The 20,269-nt window shown below is 42.2% G+C and overlaps 1 protein-coding gene across 2 annotated transcripts in view; it reads left to right on the top strand.

Moving 5' to 3' along the window:
- The window catches only part of LOC126268006 (importin-7), a 144,094-nt gene that overhangs the window by 14,783 nt on the left and 109,042 nt on the right, over positions 1-20,269 (top strand). For both annotated transcript variants that reach the window (XM_049973391.1, XM_049973392.1), the window contains exon 3: positions 16,409-16,562. In XM_049973391.1, the coding sequence (XP_049829348.1) occupies positions 16,409-16,562 (154 nt within the window). The remainder of the gene's footprint in view (positions 1-16,408; positions 16,563-20,269) is intronic.

The following is a 20,269-nucleotide window of genomic DNA, read 5'->3' as shown; positions in this document are numbered from 1 at the left end:
TGCAAGTACTCGACCAGTGTTTTTCTCGGGGCACTTTGGTGCGTGGTATTAGATGTTGTTTTTGCTCTCGCCAAGTGTGGTCATTCAGTGATGTTTGTGTGGACTCTGGGCCACATCGGCATTCCAGGAAACGAACGTGTCGATCGGTTGGCCAAGCAGGCCATCTCTTAGCCACCCCTGGAGCTTGGTCTCGTGGAAAGAGCCTTGTGGTTAGCCCTACATTGCAAGGTCCGCGATGTCCGGAGCTCTGAATGGTCTGTCTTGAACATGCCAAATAAGTTCCACATGGTAAAGTCGTCCATGGCCATATGGAACTCGTCTTTGAGGAGCACGCATAGGGACTCAGTTGTTCTCTGCCGTTTTTGAATTGGACGTACGCAGTTGACACACAGCTATCTCCTGCACCATGAGAACCCGTCCAAGTGTCGCTGTGATGCAGGGCTGACAGTGGTCCATCATCTGATGGACTGCCTCCTTTTAGCCCCCTTGCAGCAGTTCTTTAATTTACCAGCTGTTCTTCCTTTAATTCTAGGTGACAATGCCTCTATAGTTGACTCAGTTTTACATTTGATTCATGCAGCTGGGTTTTATCACTCACTCTAGTGTGGGCGCTCTAGCATGATTTCTCAGGCTACACCCACTCCAGGGACTTTTAATTATGACATGGATACCAAAATAGTGTCTTTTATGGTAACAAGTTGTGTTGGTACCTTGATAAACGCTTTCCATCTGGAGGTTCTTCGTTTGTAGGTGAGTGGTTGACCTTTTACCTGATCCATCAACCACTGTAGTCTGTTTTACCCTAGTCAACTAGTTGCTTTGCTCCTTTTAAGTGTCCTCTATTTTGTGTTATTGCAGTGTTCATTTTAGCTCTGTACCCCTTGGTGTTCCCTCTCTCTGGGTGCAGCAGTTACGCTTTTACTGTATAGGCCTTTTACAAGTATGTCTGTTTGGAACAGGGGACTGATGACCTCGATGTTTTGCTCCCACCCAACACCACCACCACCACCAACAACAACAACAACAACTACAACCACCACCACCACCACCACCACCACCTATTGTCCAGACCAACAGAGAGCAAATCATACCTACTTCATAAACACCTTCCTCCAGGGGACCCAATTCAGTCAAATTCAATTGTTTGCTGTCCCAAGCAGATGTGAGTTTGTTGTGCTCTACATTTTACATAATTTTTGTGAAATATGCTGAAGCTACAGTTCTGGTATGTTATTGTAAAAGGGGATGCAAAATCAGCTAAGTTGAAAAATCCATACAATTCACACATTTTTATTTACTGATTATATAGGTCAGGTGAGCACCATACATCAGAGGTGGCTACCCATGTAGCTGACTGTGCGTGTGATGTACACAAGGTTTTCTTCGATTTGGTAACTCTCCATCCAGTCCAGTTAATGACTGCTGTAGGAAACGCAGAAGTATCAGTGCAAGATTCAAAGGAATGCCCCCGCCCCCACTGGTGAGAGTATTAAAATTGTATTGGTTAGTTGCCGAAGCATTCACAACAAAGTGCTAGAGTTTGAGACATTCCTAAGATGAATTTATCCTTACATAATACTAGGTGCAGAAAGCTGGTTAAATCTTTCACAGCTACAGATGTGCTCTCTGTATTCCTTGCTGGGCTAGCTTTTGTTATGGCAGTAGTGCTTGCCAGATGCTGGCACCTGTGCAGAGGTAGTGTTCCTGGCGATGTGAAGTACTTACCATCTGACTTTTTGAAAACTATTAGCTGAAAAAATTGATTCTTACACATCTTATTGTCTGATATCTTCACTCAATAAACTAAAATTTCTTTTCATTACAAATGGTTACTGTTGTTGGCAACTAAGAATTTGTGTGTTTTTGTGGGCGGTTGCATGCGTGTTCGCTTCAAATGATTGAACAGTTCATTTGACCAAAATTCGGATTGTCACTGTTGAATCATGTGTTACAGTCACAAGTTGAAGTTGCAGGATACTGAGTGTTATCCAGCAACAGAGTTTGATTTCACAGATGTGCATAGATGAAACAGGCTGCTTTTATTTTATTAATAATAAAAATTCGGTACACATGTGATGAAACATGTCTTTCAAGAAGTTTAGATTTGCTATACATTTAAGAAAGTTTGTAAGTTATGTTCACATGTAGAAAATATATTTAAAAAATTTTAATGTAAAAGCTAAGTAGCTATTTGAGGTGATTTATACGCTTGCTTTTAAAGGGCATGATATTTTTCTGTTCTGCGTATTATGACTGGCTTTGCTCCAGTTTCTTCAATGATGAGAAGGGTCCAGGCTCGACTGTATATCCAGATCATGGTAGAGCTTTTATTTGGTTTATACTGCAGTTATCACAGAATAGTGATGGTTTACAGAGATGAGTACATTGCACACTATTTCTCCAAGGGTAACACCCCACCCCCAGGGGGCTAACAGTTCTTTTGTGAGTTCGTGCGTGGCGCACATGCGGATCTGAGCTATTGCAGCCAATTTGTCATGCCCTGGCTGCACTTTGTTCACCCTGTCCTCCCTCCCTATTCTCACTCCTTCCCTGTTCTGATTCCTGTCTACCTGGCCATCCAACTGGTTTTCTGTATTGGTTGCAATTTTGTTCTTTTTGCTGGTTCGTTCATTCTTTTTGGCATTTAGGTACTAACTCGAGATTTGACCTCCACTTCAAAATTTCCTATTTCTTATGTGAGCCATATAGGGAAACACTCCCTCCCTAGGATCCACAGTGTGGATTCCTCTGCACCCTTTCTTCCCCTCTCCCTTCCCCACTGTAGCCCCCTTCCACCCTTCTAGGTCACCAGAATGTGTAGCCAGTCTGTGTGGTAGGGCTGTTATGTACCCATATGGCTGAGCCCCCTGACAACACAAGAATCACGCTACTGATACCTGAGATGTTCTCTCCCCATGTATGCCAAGGAGTGGTTGCTTATCTTCTTGGAGCATCAGAACTCCCAGCAAAGGCCGTCGTGCCAGACGGCTCTTGCTGTGGCTGAGTGGCACCCATGGGGAGAGCCCCTGGTCGGAGTGGGTGTTATCAAGGCAGATGCTTGGCACATGAAATGTATCAAGCTGCAAAAATCTGGCCGTTCTCAAATGGCTGCCTCTTCGAATGATGAAGGATCATTGAATGCTGCTTCGTATGACCAGCAACCTCCTCTTCCCTTTCTACACCATGGGAGGAGGACAAGGCTCGTCGTCTTCGAGTGAAACTCTTTCCCCTTTACCTCCTCTGTACTAAGGTGGATGGGGACACATTTACAACCACAAAGCCAGTGTTTCTCATGGAAACGTTGAGGACAAGTTTGTTGAAGTGGAGTCTTAGTAAGATGCTGTTGAGCTCCCTTCTGATCAAAGCTTCTTCTGCCACCTAATCCACAGCTCTTCATGGTGTCTATCACTCCTCACCAATTTCTGAATATGATCCAGGCAGTAATTTTTCATAGGGACCTCATCCTGCAAACTGATGAGGAACTACGGGTTAATCTGGAGAGGTGTGGTGTTTATTTGTTTTACGTATGCAGAAGGGTCGCAAAGACAACCACACTGATACTGGCACCTTCATTCTGGCTTTCGAGGGGGATACCCTCCCAGAGAAGGTAAAGGTTGTGTGGTATAGATGTGATATGAAGCCGTACGTCCCTCCACCTATGTGGTGCTTTCGGCACATGTCTTCCTGCTGATGGTGGACCCTTTGTGTTGTGACTGTGGCCGTCCACTCTGTGAGGGAAGCCCCTGTGTTCTGCCACCTGTGTGTGTCAGTTGTGCTGACTGCCATTCCCCTCACTCACATGATTGCCTGGCTTACAGGAGAGAAAAGAAGATTCAAGAATACAAGTCCCTGGATCGCCTGTCTTATGCTGAGGCTCGCCAAATGTATGAGAGACTCCATCTATGATCACTATCTTCAACTTTTGCCTCTGTTACTTCATTTCCTCCTCCTCCCTTGTCTTTACCCCAGCTCTGCCCCTTTCTCCCTCCCCTGCAGTTCCCAAGACCCCCCCCCCCCCCCCCCATCAGGGAGTCGCTCCACCTCCCTGGCCTTCCCTCTTCCAGGAACCCTCTCCCCAGCGTCCCTCAGGCCAGAAGACTCTTTACCACCACGGGACGCACCATCTGTGCACTCCAAATACGCCTGCTCTCTTTCAGCTCCAGATTTTTCAGAAGAAGAAGAAGAAGAAGAAGAAGAAGAAACATAAATCCCAAGACAAGGTGCCCCCAGAGGTGCCGTCTCCCTTCCCTCGGAACCTCAGTATGACATCTTATTTATGGATGTCACCCCATCCTTTTCCATGACGACTATTGATTGTGCCCTGACCACTTCCTTGGTTTCTTCACGTCTACCTTGGACGCTCGCCACAAGATCATCCAGTAGAATGGCAATGGATACTATCATCACTTACCAGAAATGCATCGTCTTGTCTCCTCCTAGTCTGAATTCTGTCTTGTTCTTAAAGAAATGCATTTCCGTGACAACCACTCTCCAACATTACGTGGTTATCGGGCATTCTGCCAGAACCCTGCTTGCCCTGGAGTGGCATCTGGTGGGGGTCTGCATTTTGGTTCACCCAGATGTCATTAGTGACTGGATCCCCCTATGTACCAACATGGAAGCGATAGTGGTTCGAGTGCAAATGACTCCGGAAATTACCATTTGCAACGTCTACCTCCTTCCAGGTAGACCAGTTCTTTGTTACACTGTTGTCTACCTCTTAATCTAGCAACTCCCGCCTCCTTTTCTCCTCCTTGGGGACTTCAACGCTTAACATCCACTGTGGGTAGTGTCACTCCACCAGGTAGGGGTATTCTAATTGAGCAACTTATCATGGACCTCGATTTGTGCCTCCTCAATTATGGTTCTCCTACCCATTTCATTGCCGCTCATGGCACCTTCTCTGCTGTCGATCTCCTCCCCTGCTCTCGTGACTTCCCTACATTGGCCATCCCATGATGACTTTTGTGACAGTGACCACTTTCCTGTGATTCTATTGTTCTCCTGCTGATGCTCGGCAGACAGGCCCCCACGTTGGGCATTCTGTTGGGCCATTTGGCCTTCATACACATCTGCTGTGAACTTTGACAACTCCCTCTCAAATTCCATTGATGTAGTCGTGCGAGGCATCTCTGCCACTATTCTTTATGCTGCTGGCACTGCTGTCCCCCTATCCACAGGTCTCACTCATCGTCAACCAGTACCCTGGCGGACCAAGGACGTCACTGTCCAGGACCGCCACCAGGCTCTGCAGTGATGTTACAGACCAGTCTCCTCACTTTTAAGTATCTCCATGCTAAGGCTTGTTACCTTATTAAGCAGAGTAAAAAGAATGCTGAGAGCGTTATGTTGCCTCCCTGGGGATCAATGCCTCTTAATCGTAGGTTTGGTTCAAGCTCCATAGCCTTCTGGGCCATCAGCGACAGTTGACCATCTAGGGTCTGAACCTCCAAGGTGCTCTGTGCACCGATCCATTGGTCTTTGCAGAACACCTCGCGACACACTTTGCGATGGCATCTCTGTCCTCTTCCTACCCTAGTACCTTATCCACCAGAAACGCAGAGTTGAACAGACACTGCTCTGTTTCATCCCGCACCACGTTGAGCACTATAATGCACCCTTTACTGAATGTGAATTGGTGCAGGCTCATAGCTCTTCATGAGAGACAACCCCATGTCCAGATTCCATCCACAACCAGGCGATCCAACTCTTGGACATTCCCCAGAGACAACAGCGTCTCTGTGTCTTCAAACTGCATTTGGCTTGCAGGTGCTTTTGTCACAATGGCAAGACAGTATAGTTACCCCGCCCTTACCCCAAGAAAAACCCAATGTCTCTAGACATCTACTGCCCAATTAGCCTGACGAATGTCCTTTGTAAACTGCTCGAAAGGATGGTCAACTAAGATGGTGGGTACTCCAGTCTTGGGGTCTTTTGTCCCCATATCAGTGTGGCTGCGAGGCAGGGCACTCTCCAACTGACCATTTACTCAGATTGGAATCAGCCATCCGACAGGCTTTTACTCACTGTTGGCACTTTGTCGCAGTCTTCTTTGACCTACATAAGGCGTATGACATGGCTGGGTACCATCACATTTTAGTTACCCTCCATGACTGGGGCTTTGTGGTCCCCTTCAGATTTTTATTCGTGAGTTCGTATCTCACTGGCTCTTCCAGGTTTGAGTTGGCACTTTACTCACCGCCCTCAGATTCAGGAGAATGATATCCCACAAGGTTCTGAGCTAAGTGTCACACTCTTCCTCATTGCCATCAATGGGCATGTGACCACTGTTGGGCCTCTGGTTATTGTATGTCGGTGATTTTTGCATCTGGTGCAGCTTCCACTTGGTAGCATCTGCTGAGCAAGCACCAGCTCCAAGGCACCATCCGACAGGCCTCTGCATGGGCGATTTCCCATATCTTCCAGTTTTCTCCCTCCGAAACGGAGATTATGCATTTTTGTTGTTTACTCACAGTACTCCCCACTCCAGAACTTTATTTAGGCAACCAGCTCCTCAATGTTGTACCATAGTCTTGTTTCTTGGGCCTTATGTTTGATAAGCTGACATGGCTGCCCCACATTTGCCACCTAAAGACTACATATATGCGGAAGCTTAATGCTATCTGCCTCCTGCCCTGCACATCTTGGGGTGCAGGCCGTTCCACTCTTCTCCAACTTTACCATGCTCTGGTCCTGTCCAGACTAAATTATGGTTGTTGGGTTTATGGCTCAACAGCTCCTTCCACATTGAAACTCCTTGACCCTGTCCATCACTGTGGGGTGCACTGGTCATGTTGATAGTCTCCTCACAAAAGCAGGGATTCCCCTCTGAACATCAGACGGAGACAACTCCTTGTTCCTTACTCAATTGCCACTTGCCAATTCTCTAATCATTCTGTGTACCCTGTGCTCTTTGCCAATCAGAGATGTCTCCCTCCTGACACCTGCCCATACATGGGATTGCCAGTTGGCATGTGTCTCACTTCTCTCTGTCGGGATCTCCATTCACTGAACTGCACCCTCCATGTCTTTCCTACCATACACCCCCCGCCCCTCCCCTTGGATGGTGCCTAGACCACAGATTAGGGCAGATCTATACCAGTATCCTAAGATCTGTCACTCCTGTGGTTTACTGACACCTGTTTTTGCCATCCTTGCAGAGTTCCAGGATGCCACCATCTTCTACACTGATGGGTGTAAGACAGTCGATAAGGTGGGGTACGCTTTCATGTTGGACACTTATGACGTTAGATGTTTTGTGCCCTAAACCCCCTCTTCCTCCTCCCCCCCCCCCCCAAAAAAAAATAAAATCTCTCTCTTCCCCAAAGTGGAATGCCATCTGGAGTGCTACTGCTCACAGTAATAAACTCTTCACAATCAAGGAGTCTACTGCAGTTTGGCGCTCTTCCTTCCACTCCTTTCAGGCATAGTCCACTGTTATATGCCTTTTATGCATTGGTCATACCTGGCTCACCCCTTGTTTCCTCCTACGTAACGACTCGCCCCACAATGTGATTGTGGAGACAGACTGACAATATTTCACATGTTGGAATGTCCCCTTCTTTTGGCCCTTCATGTTAAGCATAGTCTACCCGATTCCTTAAATTTAATATTAGCAGATGATCCAAGAATGGTTGAACTGGTCCTTGGTTTCCTCCATGAAAGTGATTTTTATTTTCAGTTATAAGGTTCTATTTTAGTCTTGGGGCAGGTTGGTTGTGGTTGGGATTTCTTTTAGTCTTCTTGGTCTGTGACCCCATGACTGCCCCGCTTTTTTCCAGCTTTTATGTTTGGTCTCACCTTTCATGCCTTTACTGTGTGTGTTTAATGATGTTTATTTTATAATTTGACTCCCCCCGACTGGATCTGTCCACTTTTAGCAGACCATCTTTCTTCTGTGACTCACTTAGGAATTGCGAGACTGATGACCTCGCTGTTACATCCCATAACTCCTTTCAATTAATCAATCAAAGGGTACCATTATTCAGCGTGATGTGAAATCATCAAAAATATGCCACTATTCTGACAGGTATTTCTGCCATGATTGTGTTGTGGATGACATCTATCAGAATCATTCTATGACCATGAGTGAAATTGCAGCTGACCTTTCACTAATCAAGGGAGCTCTATCATATAGTGACATCTGTATATCTATACCTGCTTAATGAAGGTGGCTCCTCTTATTCCGCATATTTCAGAGGAACATCTTCATCCTTATCACAATCGTCAATACATCATCAAATCCTCTCCATTCTGTTCACCTCCAAGTTTCGAGCATTTGAGCAGGCTGTCTTATTTGGTGTCTGTGTAGGCTGATTCAAACTAATTGTCGTAGGCTGATTCAAACTGTCGCTTGACATTTAAGCTCCAAAGTTGTGGTGTTGTTGCCTCAGATACTTTCCTCAGGCAGCTGCCACAGTTAATCGCTCTCCGCAGTGATAGAAAATCGCTTTAAAGTCTCTATCTTCCTTAAGAGTCAAGTAAAAAAAAAATATCAAATTCACATACAATATGGACCTCTGTAGTGTGTCTAGGTATGTTAAAAATCAGTTATTAATTTTAATTAGGGAAAGATTACGTTAATTTTTTGAAACATTAAATTTCCACAGTCGTAAACAGCTTCAAACTTATCATGTTTATCTCAAAAACTAGTGCTCACGTAGCCATACTTCTTTTCTTTGATTACTAAAATATCTTGTTCACAACTAAAGTTTTAAAATTTTTGTAGACATTGATTTTTGAAACATGAGAAATTTTCATATCAAGAAAAGTTTACTTTGTACTTTTTGCATTCTTGAAAACTGTTACACACGTGAAATAATGTTTTGGTGTCTGTACAAGGAAATTATTTAAAATGTAGTCTAACTACTGGTGCTGATGGAAGGTGGCTGACCAGTATTTCTTAGTCTCACAACAGGAGAGAGAGATTGATGGATATAGTCACAAACAAAAAGAATATAAGTAAGGCATTCATTGAAGTAAATTATTCACTACATACTGATGACAAAGTATGGAAAGTTGCTGCTTAATTCAGGATTGGTGAGTGGAATTGTGTGTCTCTGCTCGTGCTGATGGTTATTGACGCACCTTTGTGACACATTTTCATTGTTCTGTTCTTTGTGTGTGAATCCTTTCACATAATCCAGTTCCTTCTGCCAGTGTTCTGGTGTTTCTTTTTTAGTTGTGTTCTTCTATTACACTGTGGTGAATGAAAACTTTTTATTTTCTGCTGCTGTATGATGATTAACATGAGCCCAAATCAGTTCTATCGCATTGAAGCGAAGTGGCAGTGGTAAGGAGGCAATTCAAGCACTTTAAACCCTTTCAAATTACTGTCAAACCATATCTCAAGTTTCTCTGGCCAGGAAACAGTAATTTTCCTTTATTGCCTTTGTGGGTGCCATGTCATGTATAACTGAATGATACGCAGCGTTATCCATGTCAATTACAGACTTTTTCATCAAGCTTTTGAAGCACAGTGTCTGTGAACCATTTTGAAAAAGTATTGTGGTTCATTTCTTCATGTTAGTTGTAGGCCATTTTTAAAGTGAATAAGAGCAGACAATTAGAAATGAAACCCTTTGAATTTCCAGCATGTGCTGCAATCTCCCCCTCCTCTCTCTCTCTCTCTCTCTCTCTCTCTCTCTCTCTCTCTCTCTCTCTCTCTCTCTCTCTCTCTCTCTCTAACTACTCCGGCTTGGAACGCATGTATTCATGCTGTAGACTACTTATAACCATGCCATGGCTGATAACTTTTGAAAGTTGATCTGTCCCTCTTTAAACTACTTTCATCACACATTGTAAGCTCCACAAACCTGAAAGTCACCCAAATCTCTTGTTACGAGGACTGGCTGGCACAATGCTTCAGGCAGTGCTGTGCATTGGAAGTGGAAGCACAATGGGAGCCCAACTTTGCCGGGCTCCCTGGTGGCAGGAGCTGTGCAGCCCACTACCCTTCAGGTAACATTATTTAGTTTATATCAGACTATAGGACATGTAGAACAGCTGTTTTTACTGTGTTTTCTCTTCATGAAAATATGTGCTCTACCTGTCCTTTGCTCAAAGAATGGTGTATTTGTCCTCCTTTAACTAGGGCCATATTGCCAGGATGGTGGCAACTCATCATTATTGAGCGATGTTTAGTCTTTGAAGTTTTCTGGTAACTTGTGACACAGTCAGAATTCTTGTGGGGGCACACTGTGGATCTCTGTGACAAGAAAGTGTGCTGCCATTGAAGGTTCACCATTGTCTCATTGAGAAATTGATATGTTGTGTGTTACGGTACTGATATTAGTTTGGGGGGGGGGGGGGGGTCATTGTGAGCTGCTCTTCAGTTAACCTTGGTTATTACAGTACGTTCCATAATCATTGCTTGACAGTACCCATCATCATCATCCTTGTTAACTGCCAGGTGGCATGATGAACTTTCATGTGATTGGCCTTTGAGGTTGATAATACATTCTACAATTCAGTTTGTCATTAGTAGTGTGAAATAGTTTTCAGTTTTGATGTAAATAATTTGAAGGAATTCCATGTCTATGTGTAAGCCTCCAAATAGCCATCTCAAAAGTGCTTATGCTTATGTTTGAGCACAATCCAAATTAAGCCACATATGCAGTAGCACAAGAAGAGTGCTATAAAAGCCTTTTCTACAGTAGTGCCTTCTTAATATTGAGAGAACATACAAATCTTTACTAGTAACAGAAAAGGCCTTGAGTAGTTGTACTTGATCAGCTGGTGGGAGACTTTCTGTTCTATGATCCCCTGACTTGTGTTTGTTTGCAATGAAGACAGGAGTGCTAGACCTTTTTGATAATTCAGCAGGTATGCAAGATCTAGAACTCTCTTCAAAGTTCTGTTAGTACTGCCTGAGCATTAGGCTGGTTTAGTCAAATGTATACTTATTGAATAAGCAGAGTCGTGAAGCGACAGGTGCCACCTTGGAGCAACGGATGCTGCTGCTCTTGAAGATTGCTGGCATTGGGCTACCATCCTCCGATCTTACGGATACATTTATGTTGCAGGCTTGCTGCTGGCACTTCACTGCTCACTGCTGGCAGATTGCATCTTGCTGCTTGCTGGGAACTTTGTTAGATATATGCTGCAGCCTCGTTGCTTGCCAGTGGTAATTACCCTGCAACTGTTCACATACTTAGCAGAGTCAAACATGTCACTCTGAAGTGACCTTGAAGCAGTCAATCGTGACCCAAGTTTCATATGTGGATATGACCATGGTACATAACACAGACCATGTTGATATCATTGCCTGGTGTGTGTCATAGTGAGCAATGAAAGTGTAAGTAAAATGGACCAGTAAGACTTAGTGGGCTTATTTCATCATTGCCAGGCATTGGTGGTTAGCTGTGAGATGGCAGCATAAATACACCCTTATAAAATAGGAAGTTGAGTGTACTATTTTTTATTTTTTCAGCCTCTGCTGATAATTAATGGAATGCCTAGAGCTCATGAGTGAAACGAAGTGTATTTGATTATCTGAGTCATCATGTGAGAAGGTCTACTGGATTAGCCTGTTCAAGGCCATGTCTCCATTGCTTTGGGGTTTGTGCAAGTGGGTTTCTGTATCTCATTTGCTTATAAATGTCTCCCATTGGTTTGGATAATTCAAAGTACTGTGGTGTATGAAGGTGTGCAGAAAAGTAATGCCTCCATATTTTGTGAGTGTCAAACTATTAAACCTTTAAAACATAAACATTGTTTCACTTCTTTATTCTTCATGTCTACCTATTTATTTTTATACAAAGATGTCCTGGTAACTAACACATTTCTCCCAATGAGAGAGCAGTTTGTTGATATTGTTATTGTAGAATGTTTTAATTTGTTGATGGAGCCACAACCTCACCTCAGCTTTCACTGCTTCATCACTATCAAAGTGAAGCGTTTGAAGATGCTCTGTAAGTTTTGGAAGCAAGTGAAAATTGCATGGGTCTAAGTCGGGACTCTGTGAAGGATGATCAATGACAGTGAACCCAAATCGTCAGATTGTTGCAGATGTCACAGTGCTCTTGTGTGGTCCAACTTTGTCATGCTGAAGTAGAGGGTACTCCATGTGTGGACAAACCCTTTGAATTTGAAATTCGATTTCAGTATGCTGTTTCTCAAGCACAGTATAATTACGCTACACACCACCATGTTAATATGCTACAGTCTGACACCGCTAGTGGCTGAGGACTGCAAATCTGTAGATATGAAGAATAAAGATGTAGAACGGTAGTAACATTTGTTTTATTTTAAAAGCATCAATTGTTTTCACACAAGAAATCCAGAGGCATTATTTTTCAGTGTACCCTTGTATATCCACACAATGCTGCTGTGCACAAACAGTACAGTAATTTGAGCCATAGCAGAACTAGCTTCTGGACTGGTGCAAATCTGTTTTTAATAAAGGCTAAGTGAACAATAATAAAGTCTTAGATTATTGTTTGAGCATGTGAAGCTGCTCCAAATGTTCTCCAAAACATTGCAGTAGGCATGTAACACAGTTGTGTGCTTTTCAGAAGCTGCTAGTCAGTATGGAATTTGTATTAGGAACAGTGAAGCTAGTACTGATATCAAAGTGACAGATATCATGAACAGCATCTCATCCCATTCAACACCTCTCCACCATGTATCCTGGAATAACAATTTTCCAACAAGAGGTACTGGAGATGAGAATTGAAGTAAGTTACAGGACTTAAGCCCCCCAGAGTGTAGTGGAGTGACACTGCAGACGGGAGCAGTGCAGAGATGATCAGCTGCCTCAGCAGCTCTTTGTGTACAGGAATAGTGAGGCATAGAAACAGTGCAGCAAACATTTCTGAAGATAACCTGTATTGCCTCATTGGGAAGTCAGTCTCCTTGGTTCCTTGGTGTGTTGAAAGATTTCATCATCTAAAACTCGTAGATGTATGTACTTGGAAAACCGTATTGTAGATTTTACCACTTAAACAACATCTGTAAAAGATCTGAATGTAATAGAGGGAAACATTCCCTGTGGGAAAATATATCTAAAAACAAAGATGATGTAATTTACCAAACGAAAGCATTGGTATGTTGATAGAGACACAAACACACACACAAAATTCAAGCTTTCGCAACCCACAGTTGCATCATCAGGAAAGAGGGAAGGAGAAGAAAAGACAAAAGGATGTGGATTTTAAGGGAGAGCGTAAGGAGTCATTCCAATCTCGGGAGCGGAAAGACTTACTGCGCGAGTGTATACCTGTCCTTTTTTCCCCCCAAAGTAAGTCTTTCCACTCCTGGGCTTGGAATGACTCCTTACCCTCTCCCTTAAAATCCACATCCTTTCATCATTCCCTCTCCTTCCCTCTTTCCTGATGGAGCAACCATGGGTTGCGAAAGCTTGAATTTTGTGTGTGTGTTTGTGTGTCTATTAACATACCAACGCTTTCGTTTGGTAAGTTAAATCAGCTTTGTATTTAGATATATTTTTGTAAAAGATCTGATTAAGTAGATGGCCTAGCCACCCATTTAGTATTAAGAGGAAGAAAAATTGTGTGTTCATAGTTGGTACTTAAGGTTACGTGTATGTCCAGGACTGATAATACCCATATGTTCGACTAATACTTGTTACATTTGACTATGTTTCATAGCAAATGGGACCCAGACTACAATCTCCTTGGACTAAGTTCATTTCTAAGCACAATAACTGTGGGGAAAAAATAAAAAGCATTAATCTAAAACGCCCATGGAATTCTGACTTAATGTTTCCTAACTGTAAACATTTTCATTCACTTGTAGGACAAGCATTTGCATGTAGAGAAGGTTCATTATAATTGATGGATGAGAGAATTTGATAAAGTGATGTACATTTCAATTTGAGAGTGTATATCTCTCAATTCAAGGAGGGAGACTTAATATGTTTGTCACTTCCATGAATGTCAGTTACACTTGTTGAAGATAACCATATTCATTGTTAAAGCAGATCCTAAGACCTTATAGCAAACTTCTTTTGGATTCAGAGAGAGAATTTTTAAACATGAAACTGTCTAGAGCATAACAAACAATAGAACATGCTTTTGGAATAAATGAGGGCTAATTGTAAATGCTTCAGAAGACAATGGAAAATTTTGTGTAATGTTCTGGGTAAAATTGTGAAATGTATGTGTGCTCTTTCACAACAATGTTTTAACTCCGAATGTTGGAGCAGTGTGCAGTAGAAATCCAGCATTGTAAACAAAGTATTTAAGAAACAAGATGGAACTGCAATAGAGTGGCAAGTGGAGCTGTCCACATCACACACATTTTCTCACCTGGAATAAAATATTATTTTTCATGTGTTTGTCAACTATGTTGCTTTGAACTTCGTTACTGACAGTCCGTTCAATCCAGTAAAATGAATAAAATATTAATAAAGTGCAAGTTGATTCAGCAGTGAGTAATATTCCCCCACCTAATCTCATAGTATATACAAAATGTAATCTGTTATGATGATTCTTGCTCTGCAGATACCATAAAAGGAAGTATAGTAAAAAGGAATGATATGAAGTCATCTGTGAAGCCACCCTTCCCCCCTCAACAATACAGTGAGATCATAGCTGACGTTGCTGTCTGTAGCAATAAGTGAATGCCTCCAGCACTGCCCAAATGCAGTTGCAATTATTAAACAATTCTGATTGTAACTCTGTGAACAAACATATTTGATTTCTTCAGTGCTGCCCTATGCAACTCACTTCTTGCACTGCTCTTCTACAGACAATTTTATAATCACTCACATGCGGCAGCATGTATTTGCTTAACCAGTACTGCTTTGATCTGATCACTGGGCAGATCTGGTCACTCAGTGCCATTCCACTGTAACTGCAGCCTTAATGATTTATAGCAGCTTCATCATAACATTTGAGCCTGCATATAATCTATGGGCAATGTTCCCCTGTGTTTTTGCAAAAGTTGTGTGATTCTGTGTTCTAGTATGCACCTAGAAGGTGCATTTCTAGTTTGACATCTCATTCTTCAGCCCTCTGTATAGCTTTCAGTTCTTATTAGTGACCCATGTTGCCAAGTCAGATTTTACTGGTTTCATCAGTGCAGTGAGAGATTATCAGTCATTATTTTTGATAAGGTGTTACTGTGTGTTAAATGGTAGCAAAAACTCCTGATAGTGTGTGTATCGTAATATAATTACACTTAAACGTGTCACTAAATACATAACATTTCAAAAAAATTCATGTTAAGATAATTCTGATATTCTTACTAATCCACAAACATCTGGATAAAGATGTATATTCAGTACCAGTCATTGGCTTTGACCATTGACTAAGGAAACATATGTCGTGAACAACATGGCCACTATAATGTGGTAACAATGCCAATATTTTTTTAAAATGGCAATGCTACAGATCAGCTTGTCACCACAACAAGGTTTTTTGCTACCACATTTGTTGGCTGTGCAACTCACAACCAACTAGTAAAAATATGCACCAAAAGGTTGCTGGTCAAAGCCAAAACTATAATTGAATATTCCTCTTTACCCAAACATCTTAATTGGAACTCAAACAAAGCTATGTAGAGTGCTCACATTAGTGAACTTCATGATGATATTGAGAGCATGCAAAATTGGGATGACAAATCCTGAAATATTTTCCATATAGCACCGTATCCCTATGTGAGTCTTGTGTTTTTTAGTCTCAACACTATAATTTTAGGTCCTCAGGTCATCTAGAAGAAGATAGCACAAGACAGTATGTAAAACTAGGAAGTTTTTGCATTCCTTTCATACACACTGCAGTGATTATCATGGGCATTTGTGTATTGTTGTGACACTACCCATAAACTATAATTAAAATATTCCTTTCATTTATCCATGGTCTCCTTTTTCTTTGCTTGCACTTCATATGTAATAATGTCTGTCTGTCTTCCAACAAAAAATATCTATTGATGATTCACTACTCATTAAAAATGTGAAAATTAATTCTGCAGCAAATTATCAATAGCCTACATTCATGAGATATAATTGTACACAGCCTGTTAATTCATACTTGTGTACATAACACAGTTCTCCTCCTCCTACCATCCCCATCAGAAAAAATTAAGTTATTTTCTCCTAATGTTTGGAGGAATTTCAAAATTGTAAAGTAAAATCAAATTTTTGAGGCCAAGAACAGATAAAGTAATTTTTTTTTCCACAAAAGTGTTTTGCCTACGGTGGACGCTCTTCACTAAAATTATTGAAACCCTGGCACCTCTGTGTGTCAGATGTGTCAAAATTATATTTGTGCAGTAGTTATGTAATTTCATTTACCAGACATTGTTCTGTGTGGATAGTGAAGAGAAATTGAGTGATAATAGCAGTTGATCTGCCATGCTGGTTCAGAGCTGAAGTTCTGTGCTTTTTTATATTGTCCAGTTATAAACATAAACTAAAATAAATGTTCTTTGTGTTTTTCAACAGGTGTAATATATTTAAAGAACCTTGTCACACAGAATTGGGCAGACCGAGAAGTAGAACCTGGACAGCCATTACCATTTAGCATACATGAACAGGATAGAGCCATGATCAGGGATGCCATAGTTGATGCTGTGGTTCATGCACCAGACATCATAAGGTTTGCACTTAAATAAGTTCTGAATTTACTAATGCAGTACTGAACAGCTTCTGTTTTTCTTTTACTGGAAGATTGGCCACGATCTTTTGTTTTTTTTAGTGTGAATATGAAATTAGTCAGATGTAGCTGCCATCTTGACTCGATTCATCTGTGAAAATGGAACAAATAGTAGTGTAACGTTGAAGTAGAAAGGAAGAAGAATCATCCCTCTGTCCCTCCCACCCTCCTTGGCTGCCGTCTCCCTTCTCCCACTTCCACCACCTCTTGTGAACCACTCATGTTGTTAATGTGGCAGGCACCGATCAATATATAAGCTTGCTGTCATTAAGCCAAATTTGGTGACTTTTAGGCTCTGGACATAAGTATAGTTGAGAATACTGTTCGGGTATGTATGCACCAAAGACTGATTAGACATTTTGAAATATATATGACATTGCAGTGCCTGTGTTATTCACAAATATGGTGCAAAATTCCTTCAGACATGTATGCAGGCCCAGATTATGTGCTTTATTTGGCTACCTGAGCACGTCTCAAGTACAGGCCCAAACTTCCATAAGGCATCAACCATTGTGTCTACATCCTGTACTCGTACATCCATTAAGTATAGTTCCGTACAGGGGAGACACTTTACTTGATAATCGTTCACCTGGTGTTGGCAGTGCATGCGTGCCCAAAGAAACAGGCATATGGTTAACGACATGTGGAAGTATGGGTCTGGCGATGAGCCATGGTCATATAGCCGATTGGTAAGGAAACTGCTAGCGATTAGTAGGAACTCTGGGTTTGAGTTCTGGTCCAGCACAAATTTTGATTGTAGTCATTCCATTTATACAGCTGATGGTTGCCCATATTCACAACTGTGAATATGTTTAATGTATTTTGAGTATATTTTGTTCAGCTATTATTGGACACAGCAGTATGTGCTTCTTGAACTCTTACAGAGGTACCATTGGCATTGGCAAGTTGCATTTCCTCCATCTCCTCCTCCCACCCCCACCCCAAACGTTTCCATGCTTGAAATTGATTGAGTGCCCTGGTATGAATATCCCATTTTAAGAGTGCCATTTTTTTCTTTCTTTTTTAGTTATACATTGCATTGCCGTTTAGTACAGTGTCGATTCATTTGTCCTTTTCCCATCAGGATTTAGCACGGTGTCATACAAATTTTGGTTTGTTTTTTGAGTAAAAGGGGAATTCAGCAGTTTGTGAATTACAGGTAACACCTGGCATTTTGTAATTTGGAAATTCTGAAACATGTCCATGTGAGAAACATACAACTATTGAAAGTAATGCCACTTATCTGAACTTAATTGAAAGGTACACTATATTATCAAAAGTATCCAGACACGTGGCTGAAATTGACTTAAAAGTTCATGGCACTTCCATCAGTAATGCTGGAATTCAGTTATGGTGTTGGCCCACCTTTAGCCTCGATGACAGCTTTCACTCTTGTAGGCATACATTCCATCAGGTGCCGGAATCTTTGTTGGCGAATGGCAGTACATACTCCACAGAGTGCTGCACTGAAGAGAGGTATCGATGTTGGTCGGTGAGGCCTGGCACGAAGTTGGCATTCCAAAACATCCCAAAGGTTTTTTTGCAGGATTCAGGTGAGGACTCTGTGCAGGCCAGTCCATTACAGGGATGTTATTGTTGTGTAACCATTCCAGTACAGGCCGTGCATTATGAACAGGTGCATGATCGTGTCGAAAGATGCAATCACCATCCCCGAATTGCTCTTCAACATTGAAAAACCCGACCACACCATAACACCAATGCCTCCGAATTTCTGTTGGCAGTACACACGCTTGCAGATGATCTTCACTGGGCATTCGCCATACTCACACCCTGCCATCGGGTCGCCACATTGTGTACTGTGATTCATCACATTTTTCCACTGTTCAGTCGTCCAACGTCCATGCTCCTTACACCAAGCAAGGCATTGTTTGGTATTTACTGGCACGATGTGTGGCTTATGACCAGCTGCTTGACCATGAAATCAGTTTTCTCACCTCCCGCCTAACTGTCATAGTACTTGCAGTGGATCCTGATGCGGTTAGGAATTCCTGTCTGATGGTCTGGATAGATGTCTGCCTATTAGTCATTACGACCCTCTTCAATTGTCGGCTGTCTTTGTCTGTCAAAAGACGAGGTTGACCTTCACGCTCTTTTGCTGTACGTCTCTCTTCACATTTCCACTTCGCTATCACATCAGAAACTGTGGACCTCGGGATGTTTCAGAGTATGGAAATCTCGCATACAGACATATGACACAAGTGACATGCAATCACCTGACCAGGTTCGAAGTTCGTAAGTTCCGCCACATTCTGCTCTCGCAGTGTCTTAATGACTACTGAAGTCGCTGATACTGAATACTTGGCAGCACAATGCATCTAATATGAAAAACATAATTAAAGCTTGTGGCCATTAAGGCCTTTGTCAGACACACACACACACACACACACACACACACACACACACACACACACACACACACACACAACTTGCACATATGTCTGCAGTCTCCGATAACTGAAACCACACTGCGAGCAGCAGCACCAGTGCATGATGGGAGTGGGGTAAGCAGGAGGCTGGGGTGGGGAGGAGGAGGGATATTATGGTGGGGGTGGCAGACAGTGAAGTGCTGCAGTTTAGACGGAGGGCAGGAGAGAAGGTGGGGAGGGATGGGCGAGGAAGTAGCAGAAAGGGAAGTTTCTCTTCTTTCCGTTACTTCCTCCCCCCTCCCCTCTCCCCTCTCCACCTTCTCTCCTGCCCTCCGTCTAAACTGCAGCACTTTACTGTCTGCCACCCACACCCTGTCGTCACTCCCATCATGCACTAGTGCTGCTGCTCGCAGTGTGGTTTCAGTTATCTGAGACTGCAGACACGTTTGCATGTGCGTGTGTGTTTGTTTTGCTGGCAAAAGCCTTAATGGCCGAAAGCTATAGTTGTGTGAATCTTTTTGGTGTGCCTATCGCGACTCAGCATCTCTGCTATATGGTGAGTAGCAACTTTCCTTCTCTAATATTGTTACATTCCATCCTGGAGTTTCCATTGTTTGATAATATGAGAAACGTATATTTTTGGGGGTGGCTGGATACTTTCGATCACATAGTGTAGGTATCTTATATAGTATTCTGATCCACAATCGCAATCATTGGGCTATTTTAAAAAAAAAAGTTAAGCATTTCAGAAACACTCAAAATTATCGGCATCATGCCACACCAAACCTACATTCATTGTCACATTTGCACAGTTTGCAACAGATAACATATCCCAATAGCGAGTGCACAATGTTTTTTGTGATTGGACATATGACAATGTTTTTTTAGAACTTGAGAGGAAATAAAACGTTCAGTTAAATTTTTTATCATTTTTATGCTACTGTCTGGCTGAGTAATGAATATTTTTTTCTCATCCTCAAAACATATTTATGTTTTGTAAATAAGTAGTGCTGAATTATCTGTTGACTTGCACTCGAAACAAGCCCCTCGCCTTTTTAGGGGAATTGAGAGCTACGCAAGTACAAATTGTAACCCAAAAGGAAAAAAATCTGACTCTTAAAGTTTAAACCTGACAGTAAGCTTCAGAGTACTGCACACTCCATTGCAGAGTGTAAGTTTCCAAACATATGGTTTATATTAAATTAATAATAGTCCTTCTCACACAGTTTCATTAACTACCAGATTTTTATAAAATGTGTTGGC

The sequence above is a fragment of the Schistocerca gregaria genome, chromosome 4 (assembly GCF_023897955.1).
Source record: "Schistocerca gregaria isolate iqSchGreg1 chromosome 4, iqSchGreg1.2, whole genome shotgun sequence".
Classification (NCBI taxonomy): domain Eukaryota; kingdom Metazoa; phylum Arthropoda; class Insecta; order Orthoptera; family Acrididae; genus Schistocerca; species Schistocerca gregaria.
This window is presented reverse-complemented; position numbering and strand designations above follow the sequence as displayed.